The 12,859-nt window shown below is 39.9% G+C and overlaps 1 protein-coding gene across 3 annotated transcripts in view; it reads right to left on the reverse strand.

Annotated features, from left to right (window-relative positions):
- The window catches only part of LOC108269491 (kelch-like protein 29), a 101,181-nt gene that overhangs the window by 42,013 nt on the left and 46,309 nt on the right, over window positions 1-12,859 (reverse strand). For all 3 annotated transcript variants that reach the window (XR_001813472.3, XM_017475418.3, XM_017475416.3), the window contains exon 6: window positions 4,444-4,582. Coding sequence is in view for 2 of the 3 variants with exons in the window: in XM_017475418.3 (XP_017330907.1) it covers window positions 4,444-4,582 (139 nt within the window). In the remaining variant the exon portion in view is untranslated. The remainder of the gene's footprint in view (window positions 1-4,443; window positions 4,583-12,859) is intronic.

Below are 12,859 nucleotides of genomic sequence, written 5' to 3' on the forward strand. Positions count from 1 at the left end.
TAGTCTTCAACTTGCATTCGCGCATGCAATTGCAGTTCCCAAAGTGACGTTCAGGTTTATTAAATTGCGTTGCAGGTGCAAATTGAATAGATTTGCATTGACGGCATGTATTCTGCACCTTTATTTAGAGATCACCTAAATTGCATATTCATTAAGAAGACCTATTATTTTGCTCATGTGCGAGATACAATCTTCTAGGACCGTGTTAGTAAATAAGCTACCAGAGTTAGTAATTGAGCTAGTAGTGGCTAGTGCAGATTTTGGGTAGGTCAGGATGATGTTACTAACATAGCCTCAAACTAAATTAAGTCCACAGGCTTTCACATGTAACTTATGCTATAGGATACTATCTTGTGAATTTTTAGAGTAACCCCATCAGAGGTAGTTGAGAGTCGAGAACAAACATCCAGCATACAGTCTAGCAGCTCATTTTAGTAGCCTTTGTTCAACTGTTCAATACAGCAGGTGTGTTTCCCATATGTGTCCCAGTATACAAAAGAGCTTGCCAGGTTTCAGCAGAAGATTGCCAGGTTTCAGAAAAATTTCCAGCCCAAATATATTTCAAAACCACACAAAAGATATAAATCTGGCTCAAAATATTCAAGAATTAGAAAAGGGATACATAATTGTTTTTTTTTTTTTAATCAGCATGTAAAACAAGACATTTTGATGCATAGAAATTATCCACTCCACTTTCCCAATCTAATACATGTTACAACGGAAATAGGTATGTACATCATAGACACACTGTTTGCACTTATAATTTGTCTTTGTTGGTGGGCATTTATTATATTTAATTCTGATAATTGCCTATAAAATAACATTCTGTTGACCACAGAGTCTTTTAAGCTAGTAAATCTGGCAACGCTGTCATAAATTGTCCTGTCCTCTGCTCCTCCACTGAGCATGGGGCAGCATGATTCCCTCCCCAATGCACCTCTATTAGTGCTGTTGCAGTTCCCATTTTTGTCACTAGGTGTAATAATAACTCTGTGGAGCTAAAAGGGGCAGTGAGCATGCTGCCCCATGATTGCGCAACATCTTGAAAGGTGAGGAAATCATGGCATATTGGCTAATATCTGCAACAATTTTTAAACTGTTGGTCACTCAAAAGAGAAAAGCATTTGTAACTTAATTTAAAATGTATGGAGTTGTGAATGAGGATTTTATGAAGAGTAATATATGCCCCACCTGCTCCTATGGATGAGCTGCCACTGAAATAAGTGTGCACATTTTTTTAGGGGTATTATCATTGTTTGTGTGTTTTTCCACACACAAACCTTTAGTAAATCAGGGCCTTTGTTTTACACTGACAATCTGTAAGGTACAGTCCACTATAGTGTATGAATAATGTATGTACGTTTTATGTGTGTGTACAATACAAGGGTCAGTCAACACAAATAAATGATGCTGCATGAGGGTTAATATTTTCACTATCTGTAAACTACACTATAAGTATTGTCACCGTCAGACAACAACAACAAAAAAAGTGTCTCTGAGGATAAGTGAGGTTATCTAAAATATGATTATCACAAAAACACACAGAACACTCTAAATATATGCACACTGCATCTGAAAGCAGATCGGCCAAATGGATGATGTGGTAAAGAGGTGATTTTTTTTTAATGCAGCTTTTCTCTAAGCAGGAGGAAAACAGCAGGTGCTGCTTACAGATGATTAGATATACATGCGTCATTGATGTGGACAAAAAAAAAAAAAAGATGGATGAGCAGACAATGACCGGCTCTCTTTTCAAAACAAGGCTTGATGTGAACCATCAATGGCTTGCCATTCCTCGGACATCAAATTGAGATCACAGGCTAATGCATGGATCAATGAAAATATCAATATGTTGACCGAATTTGATATGAATGGAATGGATCTTGAAGAGAAAAAAAAATCCATTACGTGACTTGAATTGGAGCACATCCACAGGCAGCGAATTTCAACAAAGAAAAATATGCAAAAAAAAAAATCATTAAATAAATTAACCCTTGAAAAGGTCTGGGTCAGGATTTTCAATTGAATAACACAGCTCTATCAAGCTTTTTTTAGACTCCACTCTCCAGAAAAGAATCACATAGATGTAGCAACCTTACATGGCAGGAAAATGGCTGAACTTTTCTCTACCACCATCTTTGCTTATAGCAATTGTTGTTATTTAAGTGCTCACACTGGGATGGAGAGAGTGAAAAAAAACCCTGGAAACTGTGTTTTAAGATAACCTCGCATCCTATTCAACCTTCAAACAGCAATGGAACTCAAATAGCTTGGAGAGGTGTATCAGCACATTTTGTGCTCCACTGAGAACAGAGTCAAATCTACACTCAGTGTTATTGCTCCTAATGCAATTTTCATCGCTGCTGCTCGCAAGATAGGATAACACAGCTCAGACCAAATCCACAATCCAAAGGGCCAGAGTTCCACTTTAAATTTGTCCTTGTGGCTTCGCTGCATCTTGTATGATGGATAATAAGGGCATAAAGACTGGCTTGCAAAGCTGAATGTAAATGTATTAGTATTAATGATCAGTATGCTGACTTAGTGTGCACACTGAACTACACAATGGCCTGATACATCGTTTTAACCTTCAACAATAGTGTTAAATTTAACTAGACTTGGAGGTATGACTTAAAATAAGCATTTGGATTTGTTGAGGAAATTAATCTGGTATTAATTCATTACTGCAAGAAAAGGTTCTTTAAGGGTTATTTAAATGTTCATTGCTTCCAAAAAGGGTACTACTTTGAAAATCTCTGTAGGAGTTTCCCCAGAGAGACAAATGAGAATAAATCCATCCGTTCCTCCATTTTCCATACTGCTTACCCCACACAGGGTCACGGGGAGCCTGGAGCCCATCCCAGGGAACTCGGGGCACAAGGCAGGGGAAACCATGGGCGGGGTGCCAACCCATTTCAGGGCACAATCACACACACATTCCCACAATTTGGAAATGCCAATCAGTCTACAATGCATATCTTTGGACTGGGGGAGGAAACCGGAGTACCTAGAGGGAAACCCCTGAAGCACAGGGTGAACCCCCAACGGCAGAGGGGCAAGGCAAACATGTTAACCACGTTAACATGTTAAGGCCAAGACAGTAAAAATATCTAATGGCTCCAGGGTCTTCAAACCCAATTGGGAAAGCTAGGGTTGCTGTCAATGTGGAGATTTTGACGTTCTCCCTGAGTTTGTGGGGGTTTCCCTCAGGTTTCTTCCCACCTTCCAAAAACAAATTGTTAGGTGGATTGGCTATGCTAAATTGCCCCTAGGTGCAAATATGTGTGCATGGTCTGGCATCCCATTTCTACCTCATGCCCAGTGTTCCAGGGATTGGCTCTTCAAAAGCACCAGAATCCTGGACATGATAAAGCGTTTAATAAAGATGAATGACTGAATGAATGAATAAAGTGTGGCTACAAGGTTTTTTTTTTCCCCCATTCTGTAATGATATCATTCACCCTTTAGGGATTATTTTTTTCTAATCAGGGCATCTTTTCATTCCACTCCACCTTTCCTACATATCTTAGAGAACACAGTCTTAAGGTACAGATGTACAATTTATCACATATCCTAAAGATCACAAAGCAACATTTTCAGAATCGATATCTCTTTCAGCTCAAAAAGCTTCTTCATCTTAAGAAGCTAATATCAGTCGAGGCATCTATGCATCATGGGGTTTGAAAAGGCTCTCTATGTCTGCACACACTGGGTTATGGGCTTGCTTTATTCTGTCTGTCTGGTGCCATTGCGGGACTTGTGAAAACATACTGTGAAGTCATATAATGACTGTTTTTGAAAGGTTGATGAACAAAAGGAATAAAATGTCTCAGTACATCATGTTACTGTTTGCATGCATCATCCAACATGCACTTTCCAGAAAACTAACAGCCAGTTTTACCCGGCTGAAGCGAAAATGCCAAAAAAGGTCAAAAGCAAGACAATTTTCTTATAAAATCCAAAACAAAAGTGTTTTCCGTGTGAACTTAACTGTTATGTGGATTTATGAATGAGTTGTGTGTACATTTGCATAGCGATAGGCATTTATTCACAGCAGATAACTGATGAATTTAGGACAGCTACAACTACAACTCCAAGCACTTGAAGGGAAGAGGCAAGTGAAGTGCTAATCTAATATGTCAGATAAAGTTTGACATTTACAATACATTTTAAAAAAAGAAAATCCCCAGTCATGGAACTTTTTTTTTCTGCCCATTAAAATGTAAATTTGCTCATTCAGTGCATGGAGATGAAAGGGCAGGATAAGTGCTGACCTTTTGCAACAATTATACACATTCATTTATTTGACAGGAGGAATGGCTACTGGCCCTGTGATAGGAACCGAAGTCTTCGCACCTGCAAGAGAATGGGAGGGTAAAGGAAGCCACACAAATGTGCCCTATAAAAAGAACAGAGTGGATCAACAACAGGAGAGAGGCAAACCTTTTAACCATGTCCTTGAAATACAAGCTGCAGGAAGCTAGAACATTTTGATGGACTTCAAACTCTTTGCCTTGAACAATTATTTTCAGGTCTGTAAATTCTTTCACTCGCCGCTGCTGGTTCAATTCTTTCAACATTTCTGTAGAACAAGAGAAAGAACACAAATAGCAATTTAAATTGAGTGTGTCAAAAGCACATGATTAAAAAGAGAATAATTTGTTTGTGTATCTAAAGAGCTGAAAAAGATGAAGGAAATGGGGAATAAAAACTGTGAAATATATGAGGAGAGATCTGTGCACCAGAAAGAGCAGAAGGTCAACAGTCTCATTAGAAAGAACATTTGGCTACACATCTACAAAAGAGACACATGGGACTGTTTAAGATGTTTAATCCCGAAGGAAAAAGCTGTGATTTAGCACGGATTCAAATATTCACTGGTCTAAAATGCTTTCCGCAGTAAATCTTTACACTCCCTTCAGAAAGTAAGGCAAACAAAAAAAGAAAGAAAAAAGAGGGGAAGAAAGAAAGAAAAAGTAAGGAAAGAAGGAGTGCATGAAAGAAAGATTGAAAGAAAGAAAGATCACATTTAATTATAATGAACACTGCATTATTGTATTAACTGATGGTTCCAAGATGGCGGCGCGGCAGTAGCACACAGTGACCTCTCCGGATCTAAAAAGCTAATATCTCCGGATATTAGCACCTCTCCGGGTGCTAATATCCCTGGCGCGTACCAGGTGGAGCCCCACCCCCCACCTTGCCGACTCAGACCACATCTCTGTTATGCTAATCCCAGCATACAGACTACTTGTCAAGTGTCTGTATGAAGCAGTTTGAAGCAAGTGAAAACCTGGTCAGCAGGAGCCACCTCTGCTCTTCAAGACTGTTTTGAGAACACTGATTGGCACATGTTCAGGATGGCTGCAACCGACAGCGACTCCACCAACTTGGAGGAAGCCAACAGTGACCAGCTACATCAGCAAGTGCACTGATGACGTTACTGTCTCCAAGACCATCACCACATGCTCCAACCAGAAGCCGTGAATGACTGCGAAGGTGCGTACACTGCTGAGGACCTGAGACTCCACCTTCAGGGCAGGTGACAAGGTGGCCATTACAACAGAGAGATCCAGACTGTTCCAGGCCATAAGAGATGCAAAGCGCGTGCATGCCCAGAAAATCCACAGTCACTACATGGACAGTGGTGACACACAGCACATGTGGCAGGGCATTCAGGCCATCAGCAACTACAGGACAACATCACCCATCTGTGACAGTGATGTCTCCCTTTCAGATGCACTGAACAATTTCTATGCTCAGTTTGAGGTGAAAAATGATGCTACGGCAAAGAAGACCACCCCTCCTACCAACAACCAGATGCTGTGTCTAACCACGGCTGATGTGAGGAAAACTCTGTACAGACTCAACCCATGGAAAGCTGCTGGACCAGACAAGACAACATATCTGGCAGTGTGCTCAGAGGATGTGCAGACCAGCTGGTTGGATGTTCTCACCGACATCTTCAACATCTCCTTGAGCAGCCATTGTTCCAACTTGCTTCAAGGCCACCACCATTGTCCCCATGCCCAAAAAAGTCTTCAGTGTCCTGCCTCAACAACTACTGTCCCGTTGCACTCACAGCCATCATCACGAAGTGCTTCAAGAAGCTCATCATGAGGCACATCAAGATCCTGCTGCCCCCCCCTCACTGGACCCCCTGCAATTCGCATATCATCCCAACCGCTCAACAAATGATGGCATCGCCACCAGCCTACATCTGGCCCACACCCACCTGGACAAAAAGGACACCTACGTTCGAATGCTGTTCATAGATTTCAGTTCAGCATTCAACACAATCATTCCTCAACACCTGATTGGAAAGCTGAACCTGCTGGGCTTGAACACCTCCTTCCTGACTGGGAGACCTCAGTCAGTCCAGATCGGGAACAGCATCTCCAGCACCACACACTGAGCATGGGGGCCCCTCAAGGCTGTGTGCTCAGTCCACTGCTGTTCACTCTGCTAACTCACGACTGTGCAGGAATGCATGGTCACATCAACAATCATCAAGTTCGCCAATGACACGACCGTGGTGGCTCTCATCAGCAAGAATGATGAGTCAGCATACAGAGAGGAGGTGCAGCGGCTAACAGACTGGTGCAGAACCAACAACCTGTCTCTAAATGTGGACAAAACAAAAGAGATGGTTGTTGACTTCAGGAGAGTATGGAGTGACCACTCTCCATTGAACATCGATGGCTCCTCCATGGAGATCGTCAAGAGCACCAAATTCTTTGGTGTTAACCTGGTGGAGAACCTCACCTGGTCCCTCAACACCAGCTCCATAACTAAGAAAACCAAGCAGTGTCTCTACTTTCTGTGAAGGCTGAAAAAAGCCCATCTCCCACCCCTCGTCCTCACCACGTTCTACAGAAGAACCACTCAGAGCATCCTGAGCGTCTGCATCACTGCCTGGTTCGGAAATTGCACCATATTGTTTCAAAAACCTTGCAGCAGATAGTGAGGACAGCTGAGAAGATCAATGGAGTCTCTCTTCCCTCCAGCATAGGCATTTACACCACACGCTGCATCTGCAAAGCCACCAGCATAGTGGATGACCCCACACACCCCTCAGAAAAACTCTTCACCCTCCCGCCGTCTGGAAAATGGTACCAAAGCATTCAGGCCCTCACGGCCAGACTGTGTCACAGCTTCTTCCACCAAGCCATCAGACTCCTCAATACTCAGAGACTGGACTGATGCACACGCACGTGCGCACACACACACATATCTAACTGAACACCATCCCACTCCCCTTGCAATTTTTGCACAATTCTGTACTGAATAACTGTACTTTTGCTGCTACTGTACTTGTAAAAAAATATTAGGTTTAATTTTTTGTCACTATTATATACATTACCTGGCTGCTACCGCAATAAATGCTATGTCCACATATGGTATAAGCTAATCTGCTGAATACTACGTTATTGTATGTTATGTTTAGATTCACAGCATTTTTCAAATTATATTGTTATTCTTTTGCATTATCTTTTTGTACTACCTGTTATAGCCGACACTGTCACAGTAGAACTGTGTACTGGTCGGCACTACACTGTCACTTACTGTGCCTACTGTCCTGTTTTAATAGTTACTGTACTGTCTTGTGTTGTTAGCACACATTTGCTCGGGCACTTTGTGTACAATGTGTAGATCTTACTTAGTTCTGTGCCGTCTCTTGTGGTCAGTGTGTTGTTTTATGATCCTGGAGGAATGCTGTTTCATTTCACTGTGTACTGTACCACCTGTATATGGTTGAAATGACAATAAAAGCTACTTGACTTGACTTGATCCATCTTTCGGATGAGACTTTAAACCGAGGTCCTGACTCTCTGTGGTCATTAAAAATCCCAGGACACTTCTTGTAAAAGAATAGGGGTATACCCTGGTGTCCTGCCGAAATTCCCCCTTTGGCCCTTCTCTATCATGGTCCCCTAATAATCTCCATTCCTATATTGGCTACATCAATCTCTCCTCACCACCAGTAGCTCATGTGTGGTGGGCGTTCTGGCACACTATGGCTACCGTCGCATCATCCAGGTGGATGCTACACACTAGTGGTGGTTGAGGAGATTCCCTCCACCCCCATACTTTGAGTGTCTAGAAAAGCGCTATATAAATGTAACTGAACTAGTTCTGATGATCTGTTTTTTTATTAGGAGGTTTTTAATGACTTCACTACAGTGTTGGATTTTGTCAGGTTACTAAAATAATCACTACAACATGTATACACAGCAACACATTTCTTGGCTTGGCACTGAATGTTCTGTTCTGTCAGGGATAATTCAAGGATAGTTTCATTTTCAATGAAGCACAGCTGGTCTCTTCATTTTAAGGCAACATAATTATACAAATTAAATTAATCTGTAAATGTTTGTGTTTTTTTGCAGTTAATGAAGGCTGGTTTGAATATTTCAGAAATAGCTGATCTAAAGGGATTTTCACTTACAACAGTCTCTAGAGTTTACACAGCGTGATGCATAAAACAAAAAACATCCAGTGGCATTTGGCAAGCAGAAACACCATGCTGAATACGGAAGCCAGGAGGAGAAAGGCCAGACTGGTTTGAGATGACATGAAGGCTACGGTGACTGTTCTGAGATGCATTTCTGCTCACCACAGTTCTAAAGAGAGGTCATTTTAGTTACCGTAGCCTTCCTGTCAGATTGAACCAGTCTAGGCATTTTTCTCCGAACTCTTTCACTAGAAATGCCGCTTACTAATCTGCACTGATCTGTGTAAACTCTAAAGACTGTTATGTCTGTTATGAAAATCCCAGCAGTTTCTGAAATATGCAATTCAACCCATCTGGCACCTACAACTATGCCACGGTTAAAGTGTTTGTTTTGAACATGAACTGTACCTGCTAATTTTATGCACCGTCCTACTGCCACTTGCTTGGCTGATTGGGTAGAACAGTAAACAGTAATAAATGAAACAAAGTCGATATTTGGTGTGACGACCATTTGCTTTAAAAAATATATAAGTAGTCCGAGGTACAATTTGTGCAGTTTTATAAAGAAATGAGCTGTAAGTTTTATCGATCATCTTGTAGAACCAGCTACGGTTCTTCTGGACACTTTAACTGTCGCACTTGCTTCTTATTTCTGCATCAAAATCCAGCAGCTTTCATTGTGTTTTTTGTTTGAAAAGTGTCTCTAACATAACATGCTGTTTTCCTTACTGACATACAAACATTTTTCTGTAACATTTAATTTTGTGCTGGAAAACTAATGTTTGGGAATCTAACATGTTTTTTGTACTGACTTGATAATGTAGAATCATAATATATTATATATCTCACACACACACACACACACACACACACACACACACACACACATACATTGTCTCTTCGACCTTTGCATTTTTATGTAATGTTCAACTCATTCTTCCTTTCTAAACAATTATTTTAACTGTATGTAAAACCTTGACATCTCATTTCATTGCTACATCAGCACCAAGTATTAGGAAGATGATTCACAGTGCACAGCTAATAGGGTTTAAGAATTTAAAATTCCCTTAATTAAAAAAAACCTCACAGTGCTACGTATTAATGGCCTGACAAAAATGGTAGGGACATATGTGATCATCTGTTTAAAATGTTCCTTGTTAATTTGACTGGGGTGTGTGAATAGCATGGCAGCTAATTATTTTCTATTTAAGTGGGTCAGTGCTCTCTGGAGGTGGAACAACCATTAACCAGCTCAAGCTATTCTTACTAAAGAAAGAACATTGATTTTGTCTAAAATGACACACTGGCGGAAGAAAAACAAACACTGGTATGAATATAATGTATGATGGCCTTTAAAAACATGACAATATATTTCACATGACTACTAAAAAAAAAAAAAAACACTTTTTATTTTTTATTTTTTTAAATACCCAAATAATGGGCGCACACAGATGCAGTATAGTCTACAGGGAGCGCTCTTTGCTCTCTAGAAAGAATGCTGAAGTTGTGAAATGTGTCCTTCCACACAAAGGCGTGCTGAACTGAGAACAATAGAAGCACAGATATGGGGATGAAACACACTCAAAAGCGCTCTCACTAGTAGGACACATACGAGGATAAAGTCAGAATAAATGAATGCAAACTCTGTTTACAAAGAGCCTTAGAGCTCGCTGAATGAGACCATTCTTTTTCTCTCCTCTCTTCCAATTAAACACAAAGCCATGTCTACAGATATGGGCAATGCCTGAGGCCAGGACAAGATGGATATGATTGCTCTTACAATGTTTTGTGTAACAACTGTATTAAATTATATATTTAAAAAAAGTCTTTACACCCCTGTTAAAATGGAAGGGTTTTGTAATATTAAAAAAAAAAATTAAACCAAGTGAAGAACATCAGATCTTTTCCCACCTTTAACTATTGCAACCAATAAAATGCAAGTAAATGAAAGAAATAGCTAAGACATGCAATGACCTGGTTGCTTAAGTTTGCACACTCATTTATAATGGGGCATACGACTGTGCTTACAGTGAACCAATCACATTCAAAATCTTGCTCAATTCTGTCATCACTGAAGTGATTTTGTTTAACCCCAAATAAAGATCCGCTGTTTCTATAGGACTTTCTTGACATCTTAGTTTCATCTGACTACCTAAGCCAGTTACAAAGCATGTACAGGATTTCATTGTCGAAAGGTATCAATTAGGAAAGGGGTGCGAAACAATTTCCAAAGCATTAAATGTACCATTGAACACCGTGAAGGCCATCATTAATAAGTGGAGAAAATGAGGCACCACAATAACATCACCAAGAACAGGACCTCCATCCAAAACTTATCAGGGAGGCAATATTAAAGGGGCTGTAGGAATATCTGGCATGTACTGGTCACTCTCTCAACAATCTCTCATATTCTTTAGAAGTCTGAGCTATGGGGTAGTGTGGCTAGACATAAGTCTTTTCTCATAAAAACAAAAAACATCCAAGCTCAACCAAATCACCCGAAATTATGTGCCAAAATGTGTTATGGTCTGATTAGACCAGACAGAAATTTAAATTTAACATTTAAATTTAAAAGATATATTTGGCGCAAAACAAGACAGCTTATCACTCAAAGAACACCATACCTACAGCAAAGCATGGTGGTGGTAGCAACATGCCATGGGGCTGCTTCTCTTTAGCTGGGACTGGGAATTTATTCAAGATAGAGTGAATCATTAATGGCTCTAAATACCAATATATTTTGGCACAAAACCTGCAGGCCTCTGTTAGACACCTGAAGATGAATAAACAATTTTACTGTCCAGCAAAATAATGACCCAAAGCACAAATCCAAGTAAAAAAAATTCTGGTCTTCACACTATCAAAAATAAATGCCTGTGGAATGACTGTGCACAGGAGATCCTCTTGGAATTTGACAGATCTGGAGAATTTTTGAAAGGAAGAGTGGAATAAAATTGCAAAATCTATATGTGTTAAGTTGGTAGACTCTTACCCAAATAGAGTGAGTGCTGCATTACAAGCAAATGGTACTATAACAAAGTATTACTTAAGGGGTGTGCATAGTTATGCACCTGAACTTTTTCCCCCCTTTTTCTCCTCAAAACATTTCTATTTGTTTTTCATTTGAATTTTGTTGGTTGCTATATCACATTAAAGTGGAAAATGACTTGACATGATTTATCGTTTTATATCTACTATAGCGTCAACATTTTCTTGTTGAATACAAATATTCTCTTGGCTTGAATTGGTCAAATAAAAATTCAGATAGAGTGATTATTCACACAGTGCCTTGTTATACATCATTAAAAGTTTGAAGTTTTCCATAGTTCAGGCTCTTCACCTGTCACTTCAATGTGACCTGCACCTCAAGGTTAATTCAATCTCAAATCATGGACATCCTTGCGGCCCAACACTCCATAAAACAATCCATGAAAATCTAAAGAGTTATATGAAAGAGAATTTCAATTGTTTCACTGTTCAGACCTCTCTGTTGGGAAATTAATCCTACCATGTCTCAAACGGTGTTAACACATTTTTAATCTATTGAATGTTTCACCTCATATAAAAGAACTGCATAATCTAAAGTGAAACCAAATACTAATCTCATTACAAATTGCATATGTAAAAGGATTAATACATTTTCCTTGTTGTATATAAATTTGCCATACTTGTCAATATCAAGAGGCTGTAACTAGGGGCATAACCTGGCTTGGACATTAGGGCAGTAGCCCTGAAGATTTTTTCTTTAGCCACGAATAATTCTCCACTTGGAGTGGTTTGTCACTATATAACTGAAGGTCAGGTCAGTAAAAGAAGATGGAAGACGGCGGTGTAGTAATTTTAATTCTTCAGTGAACAGAGGAGAGACCAATCAGACAGGGTTTACAGGAAAATACATGGAAATACTCGAGTCTTATTGGCTGACAGGTCTCAATTCTGCCAAACGCTAGTGTGAAAATGATATGAGCAGAGAATAAGGAAAGATAATTTACTTTGCATGGCACTGTAGCAGCTAAACTCATAGCTAACCTGTGCTTCCCCTTGGCTAGCAACAACAAACTAGCCTAGTTAGAAAAGTTTTATATTTTATCCGTCTGGTAGTCCTACAAACAGTGACAACACCCGAGGCAAGTTTTATAATGAATCCAACTTTTTCTGATCATGTCATACATTGACAGCAAAGTTACCTTAGCTTCCATAAAATAAAACTTGCATGAAGAAAAAGTGTATGAAGAAGAAAAAGGAAAAAAATGCATGAAGAATAATCTGGGTTCAGTCCCGGATGATTAACAGTCCAGCTAATGCCCCTGGCCATAAAGAACATTTACTTTAAAAGAGAGGGTGTGTTGTCTGTGGTGCTTGGATATTTAGGAGTTTTAAATAGATGCTGCTGCACCTGATACA

The sequence above is a fragment of the Ictalurus punctatus genome, chromosome 9 (genome assembly GCF_001660625.3).
Source record: "Ictalurus punctatus breed USDA103 chromosome 9, Coco_2.0, whole genome shotgun sequence".
Classification (NCBI taxonomy): domain Eukaryota; kingdom Metazoa; phylum Chordata; class Actinopteri; order Siluriformes; family Ictaluridae; genus Ictalurus; species Ictalurus punctatus.